Source organism: Grampus griseus, assembly GCF_964374135.1.
Source record: "Grampus griseus genome assembly, chromosome: 6".
NCBI lineage: Eukaryota > Metazoa > Chordata > Mammalia > Artiodactyla > Delphinidae > Grampus > Grampus griseus.
The window spans coordinates 67299768-67317489 of record NC_139000.1 but is presented as its reverse complement, the minus strand read 5'-3'; the positions used below and the strand labels follow the sequence as shown (position 1 = coordinate 67317489).

At 42.2% G+C, this 17722-nt stretch overlaps 1 protein-coding gene across 2 annotated transcripts in view; it reads right to left on the bottom strand.

The window, feature by feature from the left end:
* ADAMTSL1 (ADAMTS like 1) overlaps nt 1-17722 on the bottom strand; it is a 468923-nt gene that overhangs the window by 172096 nt on the left and 279105 nt on the right. For both annotated transcript variants that reach the window (XM_082657540.1, XM_082657541.1), the window contains one exon: nt 9485-9664. In XM_082657540.1, the coding sequence (XP_082513666.1) occupies nt 9485-9664 (180 nt within the window). The remainder of the gene's footprint in view (nt 1-9484; nt 9665-17722) is intronic.

Genomic DNA, 17722 nt, shown 5'->3' with positions numbered 1-17722 from the left:
AAGAGTTTTATAGTGTCTAGCCTTACATTTAGGTCTTTAATCCATTTTGAGTTTATTTTTGTGTATGGTGTTAGGGAGTGTTCTAATTTCATTCTTTTACATGTAGCTGTCAGGTTTTCCCAGAACCACTTACTGAAGAGGCTGTCTTCTCTCCATTGTTTATTCTTGCTTCCTTTATCAAAGATAAGGTGACCGTATGTGCGTGGGTTTATCTCTGGGTTTTCTATCCTGTTCCATTGATCTATATCCTGTTTTTGTGCCAGTACCATACTGTCTTGATTACTGTAGCTTTGTAGTATAGTCTGAAGTCAGGGAGCCTGATTCCTCCAGCTCCATTTTTCATTCTCAAGATTGCTTTGGCTATTTGGGGTCTTTTGTGTTTCCATACAAATTGTGAAATTTTTTGTTCTAGTTCTGCGAAAAATGCCATTGGTAGTTTGATAGGGATGGCATTGAATCTGTAGATTGCTTTGGGTAGTACAGTCATTTTCACAATATTGATTCTTCCAATCCAAGAACATGGTATATCTCTCTGTTTGTATTGTCTTTAATTTCTTTCATCAGTGTCTTATACTTTTCTGCATACAGGTCTTTTGTCTCCTTAGGTAGGTTTATTCCTAGGTATTTTATTCTTTCTGTTGCAATGGTAAATGGGAGTGTTTCCTTAATTTCACATTCAGATTTTTCATCGCTAGTGTATAGGAATGCAAGAGATTTTTGTGCATTAATTTTGTATCCTGCTACTTTACCAAATTCATTGATTAACTCTAGCAGTTTTCTGGTAGCATCTTTAGGATTCTCTATGTATAGTATCATGTCCTCTGCAAACAGTGACAGTTTTACTTCTTCTTTTCCGATTTGGATTCCCTTTATTTCTTTTTCTTCTCTGATTGCTGTGGCTAAATCTCCCAAAACTGTGTTGAATAATAGTGTTGAGAGTGGGCAACCTTGTCTTGTTCCTGATGTTAGAGGAAGAGGTTTCAGTTTTTCACCATTGAGAACAATGTTGGCTGTGAGTTTGTCATATATTGCCCTTTATTATGTTGAGGTAGCTTCCCTCTATGCCTACTTTCTGGAGAGTTTTTATCATAAATGGGTTTTGAATTTTGTGGAAAGCTCTTTCTGAATCTATTGAGATTATCATATGGTTTTTATCCTTCAATATATTAATATGGTGTATCACATTGATTGATTTGCATATACTGAAGAATCCTTGCATTCCTGGGATAAACCCCACTTGATCATGGTGTATGATTCTTTTAATGTGCTGTTGGATTGTTTGCTAGTATTTTGTTGAGGATTTTTTGCATCTATGTTCATCAGTGATACTGGCATGTAGTACTTTCTTTGTGACATCTTTGTCTGGTTTTGGTTTCAGGTTGATGGTGGCCTCATAGAATGAGTTTGGGAGTGTTCCTCCCTCTGCTACATTCTGGAAGAGTTTGAGAAGGATAGGTGTTAGCTCTTCTCTACATGTTTGATAGAATTCGCCTGTGAAGCCATCTGGTCCTAGGGTCTTGTTTGTTGGAAGATTTTTAATCTCAGTTTCAATTTCAGTGCTTGTGATTGGTCTGTTTATATTTTCTATTTCTTTCTGGTTCAGTCTCGGAAGGTTGTGCTTCTCTATGATTTGTCCATTTTTTCCAGGTTGTCCATTTTATTGGCATATTGCTGCTTGTAGTAATGTCTCATGATCCTTTGTATTTCTGCAGTGTCAGTTGTTACTTCTCCTTTTTCATTTCTAATTCTGTTGATTTCTGTCTTCTCCCTTTTGTTTTTTTCTTGATGAGTCTGGCTAATGGTTTATCAATTTTGTTTATCTTCTCAAAGAACTTGCTTTTAGTTTTACTGATATTTGCTACTGTTTCCTTCATTTCTTTTTCATTTCTTTCTGATCTGATCTTTATGATTTCTTTCCTTCTGCTAACTTTGGGGTGTTTTTGTTCTTCTTTCTCTAATCGCTTTAGGTGTAAGGTTAGGTTGTTTATTTGAGATTCTTCTTGTTTCTTGAGGTAGGATTGTATAGCTATAAACTTCCCTCTTAGAACTGCTTTTGCTGCATTCCATTGGTTTTGGGTCGTCATGTTTTCATTGTCATTTGTTTCTATGTACTTTTTGATTTCCTCCGATTTCTTCAGTGATCTCTTGGTTACTTAGTAGCATATTGTTTAGCTACCATGTGTTTGTATTTTTTATAGTTTTTTTCCCTGTGATTGATATCTAGTCTCAGCATTCTGGTCAGAAAAGATACTTGATATGATTTCAATTTTCTTAAATTTACTGAGGCTTGATTTGTGAACCAAGATATGATCTATCCTGGAGAATGTTCCATGTGCACTTGAGAAGAAAGTGTATTCTGTTGTTTTTGGATGGAATGTCCTATAAATATCAATTAAGTCCATCTTGTTTAATGTGTGATTTAAAGCTGTGTTTCCTTATTATTTTTCATTTTGGATGATCTCTCCATTGGTGAAAGTGGGGTGTTAAAGTCCCCTAATATGATTGTGTTACTGTCGATTTTCCCTTTTATGGCTGTTAGCATTTGCCTTATGTATTGAGGTCCTCCTTTCTTGGGTGCATACATATTTACAATTGTTCTATGTTCTTCTTGGATTGATCCCTTGATCACTGTCATGTCCTTCCTTGTCTCTTGTAATAGTCTTTATTTTAAAGTCTATTTTGTCTGATATGAGAATTGCTACTCCAGCTTTCTTTTGCTTTCCATCTGCATGGAATATCTTTTTCCATCCCCTTACTTTCAGTCTGTATGTGTCTCTAGGTCTGAAGTGGGTCTCTTGTAGACAGCATATATACGGGTGCTGTTTTTGTATCCATTCAGCCAGTCTGTGTCTTTTGGATGGAGCATTTAATCCATTTACATTTAAGGTAGTTATTGATACGTATGTTCCTATTACCATTTTCTTAATTGTTTTGGGTTTGTTTTTGTAGGTTTTTTTCCTTCTCTTGTGTTTCCTGCCTAGAGAAGTTCCTTTAGCATTTGTTGTAAAGCTGGTTTGGTGGTCTGAATTATCTTAACTTGTGCTTGTTTGTGAAGGTTTTAATTTCTCTCTTGAATCTGTATGAGATCCTTGCTGGGTAGAATAATCTTGGTTGTAGGTTTTTCCCTTTCATCACTTTAAATACGTCCTGCCACTCCCTTCTGGTTTGTAGAGTTTCTGCTGAAAGATCAGCTGTTAACCTTATGGGGATTCCCTTGTATGTCATTTGTTGCTTTTCCCTTGCTGCTTTTAATATTTTTTCTTTGTATTCAATTTTTGATAGTTTGACTAATGTGTGTCTTGGAGTGTTTCTCCTTAGATTTATCCTGTATGGGACTCTCTGTGCTTCCTGGACTTGATTGGCTATTTCCTTTCCCATGTTAGGGAAGTTTTCAACTATAATCTCTTCAAATATTTTCTCAGACGATTTCTTTTTCTCTTCCTCTTCTGGGACCCCTTTAATTTGAATGTTGGTGCATTTAATGTCCCATAGGTCTCTGAGACTGTCCTCAATTTTCATTCTTTTTTCTTTTTTCTGCTCTGCAGTAGGTAGTTCCACTATTTTATCATCCAGGTTACTTATCTGTTCTTCTGCCTCAGTTATTATGCTATTGATTCCTTCTAGAGAATTTTTAATTTCATTTATTGTGTTGTTCATCATTGTTTGTTTGCTCTTTAGTTTTTCTAGGTCCTTGTTAAACGTTTCTTGTATTTTCTCCATTCTACTTTCAAGATTTTGGATCATCTTTACTATCATTACTCTGAATTGTTTTTCAGGTAGACTGCCTATTTCCTCTTCATTTGTTTCGTCTCGTGGGTTTTTACCTTGCTCCTTCATCTGCTTATTTCTCTGTCTTCTCATTTTGTTTAACTCACTGTATTTGGGGTCTGCTATTCACAGGCTGCATGTTCGTATTTCGTGTTGTTTTTGGTGTCTGCTTCCAGTGGGTGAGGTTGGTTCAGTGGGTTGTGTAGGCTTCCTGGTGGAGGGGACTGGTGCCTGTGTTCTGGTGAATGAGGCTGGATCTTGTCCTTCTGTTGGGCAGGGCCACGTCTGGTGGTGTGTTTTGGAGTGTCTGTGAACGTAGTATGATTTTAGGCAGCCTCTCTGCTAATGGGTGGGATTGTGTTCCTGTCTTGCTAGTTGTTTGGCATGGGGTGTCCAGCACTGAAGCTTGCTGGCCATTGGGTGGAGCTGGGTCTTAGCGTTGAGACAGAGATCTCTGGGAGAGCTCTCACCAATTGCTATTACGTGGGTCTGGGAGGTCTCTGGTGGTCCAATGTCCTGAACTCTGCTCTCCCACCTTGGAGGCTCAGCCATGACATCAGGCCAGAGCACCAAGACCCTGTCAGCCACATGGCTCTAACATGTTGACCTCCAAATGGCAAAATCCTTTCTTTGTTTGAATAAAGGTGGCCTTCGAGGTCCAGGTTTTAGGGAACTGGCCCAGGGTGGCCATCCCTGGTTTCACATCAACATGATCTCAGGCAGAAACCTCCTTGTTTTTCCATTTTGTCTTTAAGTTACTCATTGAAAAAACTGGCCCGTGGTCCCAAGGACGGTCGCAGCTTCGGCTGGTGGGGGCCCTCCCTCCCACTGGGCTCCCTGTTTTTACTTTTGTAGCCTGGGATTTAGAGTTAGAGAGTCACAGAGTCCAACTCAGTATTTCACTAGTTGGCAAGTCACTTAAACTCTCTGAGTCTGTTACCACTTCTTATACTTATTTTGCAAGGCTGGGAATTAAATGAGATAATATATTTTAAAATTTCACACATAGAAATGAAATTCAGTTAATGCTAATTCCTATCTCCTTCCTTTACAAATAAATTATAATACTTTAATGTCAAGTATCAGATAATTCTTATGCATTTACTTTGTTTGAGGTGGGGCGCTAAATGCTATGGGACAAAATGTGCAAGATGGTTCCTAACCTCAAGGGGATGTCATCAAATAATGGGAAGAAATCCAAATGCGTTGTTAAAATGAAATAGTATATTAGGGAACATAGAAATCAAAACCCCAATGAAATACCACTTTACATTCACTAAAATTCCCATAATCAAAAAGATGGACAACAATAAGTATTATTATTATAAGTGAGGATGTAGAAAAATTAGAGCCTTCCTGTATTGCTGGTGGGAATGTAAAATAGCACAGCCCTTTTAGAAAGCAAGTTTGATATTTTTTTAAAAAGTTAAGCATACATTTATCATATGACCCAGCAATTTCAGTCCTAGGTGTCTTACCCAATAGAAATGAAAACATACGTCCATATAAAGACTTGTATGCTAAGGTTCATAGCAACATGATTCTTAATAGGCAAAAGTGGAAACAACTCAAATATCCCTCAGTTGGTGAATGGATAAATGAAATGTGGTATATCTGTATCATGGAATATTTTATTCCACCCTAAAAAGGAATGTTCTGATAATGTGCTACAAGATGGATAAACATTGAAGACATTATGCTAAGTTGAATTTTAGAGTATATAAATTATATTTCAATAAAGCTGTTTAAAGAATTATATAGTAATAAAAGAATTTAGTAAAAATATAAAACTAAAAGTCAAGTGAAGTATGAAAATATTAATGCTAACAATTGGTGAATGCTTATGGTATACTAGTGATTTCCTGGTCTAATCTGGAAGATCGTTGGAGTCTGGATGGGTATAGAGAGCCGGGGATAAGCATGGGAGGCAGGGAAATAACCAGAATCAAGGTAGAAGAGTTCAGTGCACAAGGCCAAGGCAGGCCTGGGGGCAGACCTAAACCAGTCTGACTGAACAGAGGGGCCAAGTGGAGAGTGTCAGGAGCTCAAGAGGTGGTTTGGGGCCAGATGTTGGAGACTTTTAATTTTCAGACAGAAGGTTTGGACTTGGTCCATAAGGCAATGAGGAGCCATTAAAGGGAAGAGTGAAATGATGAAAGAGGTATTTTGAGAAGGTAAATCTGGCAACAGTGTCTGGGAGGGATGGGAGTAGGAGATGAATGGCAGACAGGGATGTCAGTTAAGAAGGCTGCCACGGTAGTCCAGGCTTGAGATGATAATGGCCTGAACTAGGGTCATGGCAGCATGCCACGTTAACTTGAAAACTGACAGTAGAAGCCAAAAAATATTATCTCATGTATCTAAGTTTTATATGCTAGCCCATGGAAATGAACTATTCTATGCAAGGCACTGTGATATCCACCACCCTGAAAGACATTTAAGACGCAAAAAACGGGGATGAGAATCAAGCCCGTTGCTTTTGTTCCCTGATGATCGTGGATTCCAAATTCCACCTATCCCTTATTTTATTGTAAATGACAGCACCGAATCCAGGGATCAGGTGGGATGGGGGTAAAGAGCCTGGAAATTTTAAAAGCCTGGTCATTTTAGTGCTGCCAAGTAGAAAAATGGAAAAATGGACTGTGTGTCAGAAGACGAGTTTAGGATTTTGGTCAAGTCTAGTTCTTTCTCTAAAATTCTCAATTTCTAAACTTCTCTCAATTTCCACATCTCTAAAACAGGGAAACTATATTCGAGCAGGGATTTTCAAACTGTGTTCTTTAACTATGTTGAACAAGTGATTTAGGGGCTTCTCAGGTGGTCTGGAGACCCAACCACTTGGAGATCCGGGACCCCTACCCAACCTACTTCAACCAAAACAGCTCTGATTTGTTCTGTTTTAGATTTCTGGCTTCACAATAACATTTCAATGGAAAAAAGGGTCTTGTGGCTTTAATGTTTAAAAGAACAACTAGGTTATAGGATCTCCTAAGTTCCTTCTAGCTCGAAAATTGAGTTTAATTTCTCTTATATTTTTGTGAGGGAGGAATTTCCGTAAAAATATGACTTAAAAATAATGAATAGCCAACTCTTTCAAGAGATTCAAGTGTTTCTTTTAAAGAAAAGAAGTAAGGTCTTTTGAGAGGCCTTTCCTCGGAATAGGATCTGAAAGTAATTTTATTTGAAGGGTTTAAAACGTTGGCTTAATTCTGTCTCTGAGGGATTCTGTGCAGTAACCATGAGATTGCGCCCAGATAGTTGAGGATGAAAAACACCCATAGATCATCCAGGTTTTCCCTTCTCCAAGGGGAGTCCTGTGGGAGTGTGTGGAATGCACGTCTCATCCCAGACAGAAGGGCCAAGGGAAGGGTTGTTAGGATGATAGGGGCAACTGGAAACCCTGTGAACACCCCCAGGAGCACTTTCGTATGGCATCAGCTTGAGTTTAACACCGGTGAATCGGGGCTAAAATCCCACCATTCCCAGCCCCTTCTCAATGTTTGGAATTTCCATTCATCAGCCCAGATAATGCAGAACCTAGTAACATTCCCTGGATAAGGGCTAACTCTACCTAGTTCCCCAAATGTAACTTCCACCTCCTAGGAAGACCAGCAAAGCTTGTGGGAGGCCTTGGTCATGATCCTGGATCCAGCCAGTCAAGTGCTTTCTTTTATTTCCTCTCCTTTTCCCGACAATGAGGAGGGATGGAAGAAAATCATAACAATAGTTAAGGGTTAACTTTTACTAGACACAAAGTACTTCATGTGCATCATTTAATTTTTAAGCGTCCCAATAACCATGTTAGTGAACACTAGTATCATCTCCAATATTTAGCTAAGCAAACTAAGGCCTAGAAGGGTTAAGTAACTAGCCCAGGTTATATAGCTAGTAAGTGGCAGAGTCAGGATTCGAACCTAAGTTTGCCTGTCTTTGAGTCTGAACTCTTAACTACACGTGATACTGTTCTAAAGGTCTCCTTTCCGTAATGGGACCCATGGGATTGCAGCAGTCTCCTTTCCTTAGTGCCTAATCACAGGGTCCCTCCTTCAGATTTCCTCTGTGTTCCATATGCTCAGAGGCCACAAACTCCGGGAAGTTGGGAGGACAATTCTCATACACACAAGTCCCTTTCTCAGCATCCCACTCATGGAAGACTATCACCGACAGACTTAGAAGAGCAGTGCCTTTTACACTACGCCCCTGGGAGGAAGTCTTCATCTAGAGTCACTTACTTGGCAAATACATCAGTGCCCTCGTCTGCACTGCTAGTTTTGTTAAGGATTTTTCATATATGATACCACACCCCAAATCAACAATCCATGGAAAAATTGTCACTGACATGTTCACACATGCACATACAGATATGCTCATTCCACACATTTAATCTTTTATCCTTCCGAAACAAAATTATTTCTAAAAGATGAAATAACAATCATTGCCCCTTCTGTTCTCAGCCATTTGCAGGGAGCTACCATCAGAAGGCAATTTTACTGCCAAATTACAAAATCTATGGTGTGTCAGTTACCTCTCAATTTCAGTGCCCTTTGCAGGTACCGTCTGATGGACCTCTACACGGGCTGACAAAACACAGGGCAAGAATTCTCAGAATGTAGGTTGAAAGACATGGCATCTTAATTTTCAGAGGCAGCTTTCCCCTCTGTGATGTATTTTAACCAGCAGCAGCTCTGTCCTGAGAGTCGGACAGACTGCAAAGGAGGCAGTGAGATCACCAAGGCCAGTTCGGATGCTTCTATGCAAGGAAGGAGAGGGGCTCGACTCTGCCTGGGAGATGTTCACTTCAGGCCTCGTCCTTCTGTTCTTGGCTGTATCTGCTTGCCAGGGGGATTTCTCTATGAAAGACACATAGGCCCATGAAGCTGGGGGAGTTGCAGGCAAGTCAAAGAAGGAGGAGAGGCTGAAAACAAGTTGCAGCTGGGTATCCATGAATTAGTTCGTGCTAGTGTTCAAGTAGGAATGATTTAGAGAAGTCGGTTAGTTGGGGATCTATCCCTAACTTACGAGGCAAGTCAGGAACGGCAATGCCGATGCAGCCATCTCCCCAGATGCAGGGCGACGGGGGAAATCAACTGCTCTGGCTGGGAAGCTGTTGATGTTCCGGAGCCAGAAAACTGACAGGAAAGAGGCAGGATTTCCTTGGCCTTCTTTTCCTAATAAATCATGTGCCTCATTCTCCAGTAACTTGGAAGAGAAAAACTAGAGAGGCTTTGCCTTTCCTGAGGAGAGACTAGAAACATCTGGGAGTAGGAGAGGCAGGGGGGGTCAAGGAGGCGGGAGCGAAGGTAGCGGAAGAACCCGGTGTTCTGAGTAGAATCCCGGGCCCGAACAGTACGAATGAATGAGGCCTGGTTTTGTTCCGCGAAGGGCCCGTTTATAATTCCCTGCTTCTGTCTGTTGAGTGAGGGCTGGCTGCTTAACGCGCATCCCTGCAGCCTAGTTAAAATCTAGTTACACGATATGGTATATCAGCGCTTACAGAAACTCTGTTCCATGCAGAACTGATTCACTTTGCTGCACACCTGAAACTAACACAAAAGTGTAAATCAACTATGCTCCAATAAAAATTAAGAAAACAAAACTCTGTTCCACAGTGTTAGGAGGATTATTTTGTTCTCCTCTCGCCTTCTGTATCTATAAGCTTGGGTGCCTTCTCCTCCTTCTGCCTCTTTTGTTATCTCCTTCTGAGAAGCATACCTACCTCTGTCCAGTCAGACAGCAGCCACTCGCTGGGACAGTCATCTTTCTTGCAGGCTTGCTGGGAGGCCAGTTTGGGGGCCGAACAGAAGGTCTCTGGAAGCTCCAAGAAGCTGCCATCAGCCATGCGCTGTTTGCAAAGAACCTCGCGCTTCTGGATGCCCCCTCCGCAGGTCCTGGAACACTGGAGAAGGAAGAGAAAGCAGACCCTGCATAGGACAGTAGCACATTTGACTGCTAATTCTTACCTTAGCCTTGGTTTGACTCAAGAGCGAAAAAAGAACAAAAAAAAAAAAAAAAAAAAAATAGAAAAGGAAGAATACCCAGGAACCAGCCCAAAGGATTTTGCTTCCTCTCCTTGAAATGAATTTTGTAGCAAGTTCTACACCCTCTGCTCTTAATCTCAAATATGTAGCTAGAGCACCCAGGAATTTCACGGGCCTTTAAATCTTAGAAAGTTGGTTCTACCTAGGGGCAGGACAGGAATAAAGATGCAGATGTAGAGAACAGATTTGAGGACACAGAGAGGGGGAAGGGTAAGCTGGGACGAAGTGAGAGAGTGGCATGGACATATATACACTACCAAATGTAAAATAGATAGCTAGTGGGAAGCAGCCGCATAGCACAGGGAGATCAGCTCGGTGCTTTGTGACCACCTAGAGGGGTGGGATAGGGAGAGTGGGAGGGAGACGCAAGAGGGAGGAGCTATGGGGATATATGTATACGTATAGCTGATTCACTTCGTTGTGGAGCAGAAACTAACACACCATTGTAGAGCAATTGTACTCCAATAAAGATGTTAAAAAAAAAAAGTTGGTTCTAAACTATGATTTGCAGTCACCCAAGACAACTGGTTTAAAAGGTTATATAATAGAGGGCTAAACATATTTATGACCCAGTGAAAATAATCTGTGCTGCTTCCAGAATGAGCAAGAGGGAGCTGCTGCCACCAGTGTAGATCTGGAGGAATTAACCTGCAGAGAAGGCAGCACTTCCTCTCTCTCTAAGTGTAAACATCCACTCTACCCTATTGGAGGGGCGGTAGATTTGAGGCTTGGTTTTCCGAAGGACTCCCTGGAACACGTTTCTTGTAGGACTGGTGTTTTTTTAGGGCGGTGGGAGCAAGACCCATGGAAATTTGGGATACAAGAAAAATCACCTCATGTTAGTGGTTTTCAGCAGGACCCCAATCAAACACACCACTTACAAGTAATTTAATAGTTATCATCCAGTTGCCCGAGGCGGGGCAGGAGGCTGTCATTCCAGGACTCTGTTCCTCCCTTGCGGTAGGCAAAGCAGCCCTCCGTTTTTAGCTGGGCACAAGACCTTTTGGCATACAGACCATATTTGCTGACCTCCCTTGAAGGTGCCGCGTGACTAAGTGCTGGGCAAAAGGATATACGTAGAATGTTGTGTGCAACTTCAAGGAAAAACCCACAAAAAGAAAATGTGGCATTTTCCCCTTCCCGCCTCGTCCTTGCTGGCTGGAATTTGAACACGATGTCTAAAATTTAACCTTCCGCCTTGGATGGCGACAGGCAAAAGGAGGGAAGCAGCCTATCTTCCTGGGGGTGAAGCCAACATACCGGCCCTGGATGGCCTGTGTGTGTATAAGAGGAAAACACTTCTCTCTCTTATCTAAGCCACTATGCCTTTGGGTGTCCTGTCATTTTTAGTCCATCTAACTCTAGCTAGAAAGACAAATACTGTATGAAATCACTTACATGTGGAATCTAAAAATTACAACAAACTAGTGAATGTAACAAAAAAGAAGCGGAATCACAGATACAGGGAACAAACTAGTGGTTACCAGTTGAGGGGGGGAGGGGCAATATATGGGTGAGGAAGTGGGAGATACAAACTACTGGATGTAAGATGGGCTCAGGATGTATTATACAACAAAGGGAATATAGCCAATATTTTGTGATGACTAAATGGAAAGTAACCTTTAAAAACTGTATAAAAAATTTTTTAAAAAATGAAAAAAGGAGGCATAGGCACAAATGCTAAGAAAGAGGGAAAAGAAAAAAAAAATCTAACCCTAGCTAATCTACCAACCATGACTACTCTGTTCTGCGGGTGGAGGGATTTTATTTTAAAACTCTAAGGAGTGCTCTGCTTTCTTCAAGAATAGTCCCTTTTCTTGAATCTGCTGCCCTTGTGCTTGCTGAGAAATTAGGCCTGGGTATACAAAGGCTGAGCGTTTGTGCTGTAGGAGCTTCTCGTGCTGCAGCAGTGGGCTCTCCGAACTCATGGGGGTCTGTGATCAGTTGGCTGGAGTCAGAACTGCAAGGGGGATGGGTACCCAGAGTCAAGGTGAGGATGGTGGTACAGTGCTCCTGAGGAGAGTCAGAACGCTGCTGTGGCCCAGCTGTCACGCTCTTATTCGGTGGTCCCAATCCTGATGCACTTGATTTATTTCTAAAAATTTATTTAATTAATTATTTTTGGCTGTTGTTGGGTCTTCGTTACTGCGCGCGGGCTTTCTCTAGTTGCGGAGAGCGGGGGCTACTCTTTGTTGCGATGGGCGGGCTTCTCACTGCAGTGGCTTCTCGTTGCAGAGCACGGACTCTAGGCACGCGGGCTTCAGTAGTTGTGGCTCGCGGGCTCTAGAGCGCAGACTCAGTAGTTGTGGCGCACGGGCTTAGTTGTTCCGCGGCAAGTGGGATCCTCCCGGACCAGGGCTTGAACCCGTGTCCTCTGCATTGGCAGGTGGATTCTTAACCACTGTGCCACCAGGGAAGCCCCTGCTGCACTTTAAAACCACCTGGGAGCTTTTGAAAAGTCCTGAGTCCTGGGCCCCATCTCAGATCCATTAAACTCTGGGATATATGTCCCAGACATTAATTTTTTAAATTAAAAAACATTCTTTTTTTAAACCTCCCAGGTAATTCTATGCAACCAGGATTGAGAACCATCTCTCCAAATGAATGCCCCTCCATCATTTCCAATGGGAGTAAAATAAACATGGAGGGGAAAACCTGGGACCCAGAGCAGCCTCTGTTAGAGCCAGTGGTTACGTGGAGTATCTTATAAGGTGTATGGGTGTCCATCCAATTTGAATAAATGCTCCCAATATAAACAGGTAGGTGAATATGAACAGCGTTCAGATTTAAGCATCTTACTGAATGTGGCAATAAGGTAAAATGCAGGTTAATTTTTTTCTCTCTTTCAAATTAAGGAGCGGATGAAAATAATTGGTTTTATTTTAAGGGTGACATTGTAATGTGCTATAGAGTGTGACCACTCACTTAAAATAACAGAGCTGAGGGCTTCCCTGGTGGCGCAGTGGTTGAGAGTCCGCCTGCCGACGCAGGGGACACGGGTTCGTGCTCCGGTCTGGGAAGATCCCACATGCCGCGGAGCAGCTAGGCCCGTGAGCCATGGCCGCTGAGCCTGAGCGTCTGGAGCCTGTGCTCCGCAGCGGAAGAGGCCGCAACAGTGAGAGGCCCGCATACCGCAAAAAAAATAAATAAAATTAAAAAATAACAGAGCTGAGTTGTCACTTTGCAGATAGGACCTGATTTAAGGGACAGACCCTCAGATGATTCCCCCCTAACACTATATGGAATTCTGTGCCAACTGTATGACAAAACAGCTGCAAGAAAGGTTAAAAAAAATCAGCTTGTTATTTTGAAGTTTGACCTACACAGAAAACTTGCAGGAAATTCTCAACACCCAAAGATAAAGTAAGACTCCTGAGAATGTCCTTCAGAGCCCTCACAGTCTGACCTGCATTGAGCTTCTCAGCCACGTTCCTTGCCGGCCTGCTGTGGGCTGGTGCTTTAGCTGCAGTGGACAATCTGCCCTTCCCTGGGCCCACAGATGCCTCCTCTGCTCAGGCCTTTGATCACGTTGTTCACTCTGGGAGCAATGCCCTTCACCTCTCTGTCCATCCAGAAACTTCCAAGACATCCTTGAAGGCCCAGCTCACCGGCCACTTCTTCAGGAAAGCCTCTTTTAACCCCTCTGCCTCATGGTGTATAAGTCACCTCCCACCCCACCTTGACCTGGAAGGGTACTGCACATCCCGTTAGGGCTGGTTGCTTATGCTCCCGCTATTTTCCTCCGCCTCCCTGCATTCACATAGGATTATGTGACTTTTGAGGAAAGGGAACGTATTCATCTTTCTATTCCCCAGTGCCTAGTATAGCATCTGGCAAAGAGTGTACACTTCATAAATGTTTGTTGAACCGATGACTGGATGAACGAAAGGGCCAAAAAGCCAGATGCTGAAAAGATGTAAAACAAACATCCAGCTGATGGGCTGCACATCCACCTTTTATCGGACTGTTTTATCATTAGCCAGAAGCCTCTTCTAAGTAAGTCGGCAGTGGGTTTCAGCCAGCTGCAGTGCGTGCTCTGCGGGGTGCTCTGATCCTCCAGGGATGGCAGACAACCCTCTGGCTGGGTTAATGTCGTCAGGGATTTGGCTTTTAAACGCTTGTCTCAGCTTCGCTCAAAAAGTTTCCCTGGTGTGTACACTGAGGAAAAGGTGGTTTTCAAAAAAATTTTTTAATTGTAGAAGATGAAATCTCAAATTAGAAAAGGTTCCAAAGTCTGTGATGACTTTGTGAACTGGTCAAGGTTACGCGGTGAGGCTGATAGCTCTGACGTGAGAGGCAGAATGCAAAGGAGAAAAGATTTTGAAAGCAGAAGCAAGAGAAATTTAATAAAATGGCATGAAAAGTGTTTGCTTTATGAATCATCATTGAAAATAATATTGTGGTAGGAAGATGTAGATCTCTGGTAATGGGTATTGTTTTAAAATATATTCCATAAACAGAATAACCCAAAAGAGCATGTATATTGCTTATCCTTGTTGCCATGCATATTTCATGATATAAGGTCATGGGTTCATTAGTTTTATAAGAAAAGTAAAAACAATACAAATGAGGAACACGTAAAAGTTACGTTTCTATACAAAAATACAATGGCCTGAGTGTCCTGTATTTTTAAGGATTTCCCCATGATCAGCACATTCATAAATTCTGCATCTTTTGACATTTTTGGTTTCATGCTGACAGTTCAATTCACTGAGAGCTGAGTTCACTTCCTTGGTACCTCGAGTCACACATTGACCCCAACACAAAGTGATGTCTACATTCTGTTTCTAAGGTCAAGTTGCCAGTTTTAACATGATGTGCTCTGCTTAGCTTCTAACTCATTTCATTCCTTTCTTCATTCTCTCATTCATTCTTTCATCAAACATTTCCTGAGTACTTGCTGAGTGCCAGGCACTGTACTAGGTGCTGAGGACTTAAGATGACTTAAGATGGTCACTACGCCTCAGTCCAGTCACTGCACTTTACCCTAAGGTGTGATCAGTTTTACAAAAGAGGGAATATAGACGAGAGTGCAACCAAGTCTTTATGGAAAAGATGGGGAAGGCTTTGCAGAAGAAGTGACACAGAAAGGGTTGGCCGGGGAGATAGGAGCGCTGGCAGAGTCAGACCACGTGTGCACAGATGGAGAAACACGGCATGTTCACACACCTCCAATGAGTCCTGAGAAGGCAGAGCTTAGGGTTCATGGGGACGTGTAATTGGGAAAGGAGACTGAGAAGGCGGATGAGTGGCAGACAGTGAAGGACCTTGGACATAACTGGACATACTCTTAAGACCCTGGGGTGTCATTAAAGGTTTTAAAGTAGGAGGTAACAAGATCTAATTTGCAGAAATGATTCAGGTGGCAAAGGAAAATGGGTTCCAAAGAGTACCGCCCTGTGAGATGTTAATAGATGTGCCAGGGAGAAAAGGTTTCGTTGTCAAATACGTCTGAACGACAGCGCATGCCATACCCCTATTTGGGGGTTCTGAGCACGTATTAATATTTTAAAGGTCTGACAGAGGGCCTGTAGTAAAAACCACTGATATCAGGTTGGGAAACATCAGATCAGAGTTAGGTGAGACAGTACAGGGAGAGCAAGTAAAAGGCTGTTTGTAGTAGTTTGGTTAGCTGTGAGCGCTGGAACCAAGGCAGTGGCAGAAGGATGAGAGAGGAAGAGAGCACTGGAGGGTTGGGAAGATACGGGAGGTGGAATCAACAGGACATGGGTGTTGACTGAGTGTGAAGAACAAATGAGGCTGAGATGGCACAAGTTTCTCGCTGGAGAACAGGCTAGATGATGGTGTTACCACAGCACAAGGTCCACGAGGGAAGGCCAGGTCTACGGGGGAAGGTGGCAGGTAGGTGTGTTATCGAGCTTGACGTTAGACCTTCAGAATTTGAGGTAACTTTGCAACATATGAGGTTGAGAGGTTCAAAGGGTAATCAGAGAGTGTTTAGTATGTAACAGTGGGAAAAATTAAGTCAAACTGAAGGAAGGCTCAGAAAAACAACAACAAAAAAAATGAGGACTGGAATCTCACTTACTAAACAAAATTATTAAATAAGAACAGAATTTCTATATGGGCCACTTTGTGAATTAAAATTATCTTGTTAATCTAATATCGATTAAGCTTTCTTAACCCTGGAAGTGCAAGGGGTGTGCAGTATATCTTCTGGGTTTAACATTCCTATTACTTCGTGAAGCATGGGCTAGCATACCCACTAAAATTCAGAGCAATTGTTAAAAAGAATTTTCTGCTAATAAATAAAAACAAAAACACTTCACCTGTGAAATGTGAACTCTGATCTGTTTTGCTGACATTTATTTATTTTTTAATTAATTAATTTTTGGCTGCATTGGGTCTTTGTTGCGCGGGCTCCCTCTAGTTGCAGTGAGCGGGGGCTACTCTTTGTTGTGGCGTGCAGGCTTCTCATTGCAGTGGCTTCTGCTGTGGCAGAGCACGGGCTCTAGGCCTGCGGGCTTCAGTAGTTGTGGCACGTGGGCTCAGTAGTTGTGGCTTTCGGGCTCTAGGGTGCAGGCTCAGTAGTTGTGGCGCACGGGCTTAGCTGCCCTAAGGATCTTAGGATGTGGGATCTTAGGATGTGGGATCTTCCCGGACCAGGGCTCGAACCTGTGTCCCCTGCATTGGCAGGCGTATTCTTAACCACTGCGCCACCAGGGAAGTCCGATATTTATTGTTGCTTCTAGAGGTAGGATCAAGCATCCATTTCTTTGTGAAATACACTACTAAAAACTAAGATAAATATCCCAATAGATTTTTTTCCTCCCTGGATACAACATTTTAAATAAAGATGGTCTCTAACTCATGAGGATTTACAGTTTAGTCACTGGTATGTAACAAAACTGATGACTACATTGACTCTTTCTGCCAGAATTCAGCCCCCTAATCCAGATCAAAGTCATTCTTTCCTGTGTGGTGTGTTTAAATCTAAAGGAAAATTTTAATTCTCAAGTATTTATAGTTATTAAAATTCTCTTTTTTTCCCTAAATATTACCAGCAGGGACTCTTCTCTCATATATCTTTTTACATAGCTAAACTACAGGCATTCTGAATTGTAACCCTGAATAAAAAAAAGAAAAGGAAAAAAAGGTTTACAGGTAAGTGGCCACATAATCACAGTTTCAAGCAAGGGGGGAACATAGGGGCTGTGCTGATTGCTTCAGTCTCTATACAGATGTGAGCAATATGTATGTACAGTGGGTGGACACAGTCCTGCATATAAAACACAGGCCATATAGAGAAACAGAAATGATGCTTCAGAGTGGACTCTCTCATTCATTTCACGTTAATCTTTCTCGCGTCTTTCTCTTTTTCTCTCATTTCTGTTTTAAAGGTTTTGTTTTAGAATAAAAACAAATAAGATTGATGCCTACAGAGCTCATGCATAGTGGCAAGAGGAGTAGAAGGCAGACTTTTACTTTGTGCTAATGGAGACAAACAGGCTCGTCAGCCCACAGTCTAGCAGACTGAAGCAGGCTGAGTCATGACCCCAGAGATATCTATGTCCGTATCACTGGAACCTGTGAACATTTGACCTGACATGGTAAAAGCGACTTTGCAGAGGGTATTCAGTTAGACATCTTGATGTGGAGATTACCTGGGTTATCAAGGTGGGGCTGATGTGGTCACAATGGTCCTTGTAAGACGATGGCAGGAGGACTGGAGTCAGACAGGGTGTAAAGACAGAATCTGAGGTTGGAGGGAAGTGCTTTGAAGCTGGAGGAAGGGGCCATGAGCTAAGAAAGCCAGAAGCCTCTAGAGGCTGGAAAAGGCAAACAGATCCTCCCCTAGAACTTCTAGAAGGAATGCAAACCTGCCAACACCTTGATTTTAGCCAAGCGAAACTGATTTCAGACTTCTGACCTCCTGAGCTATAAGATAATACATT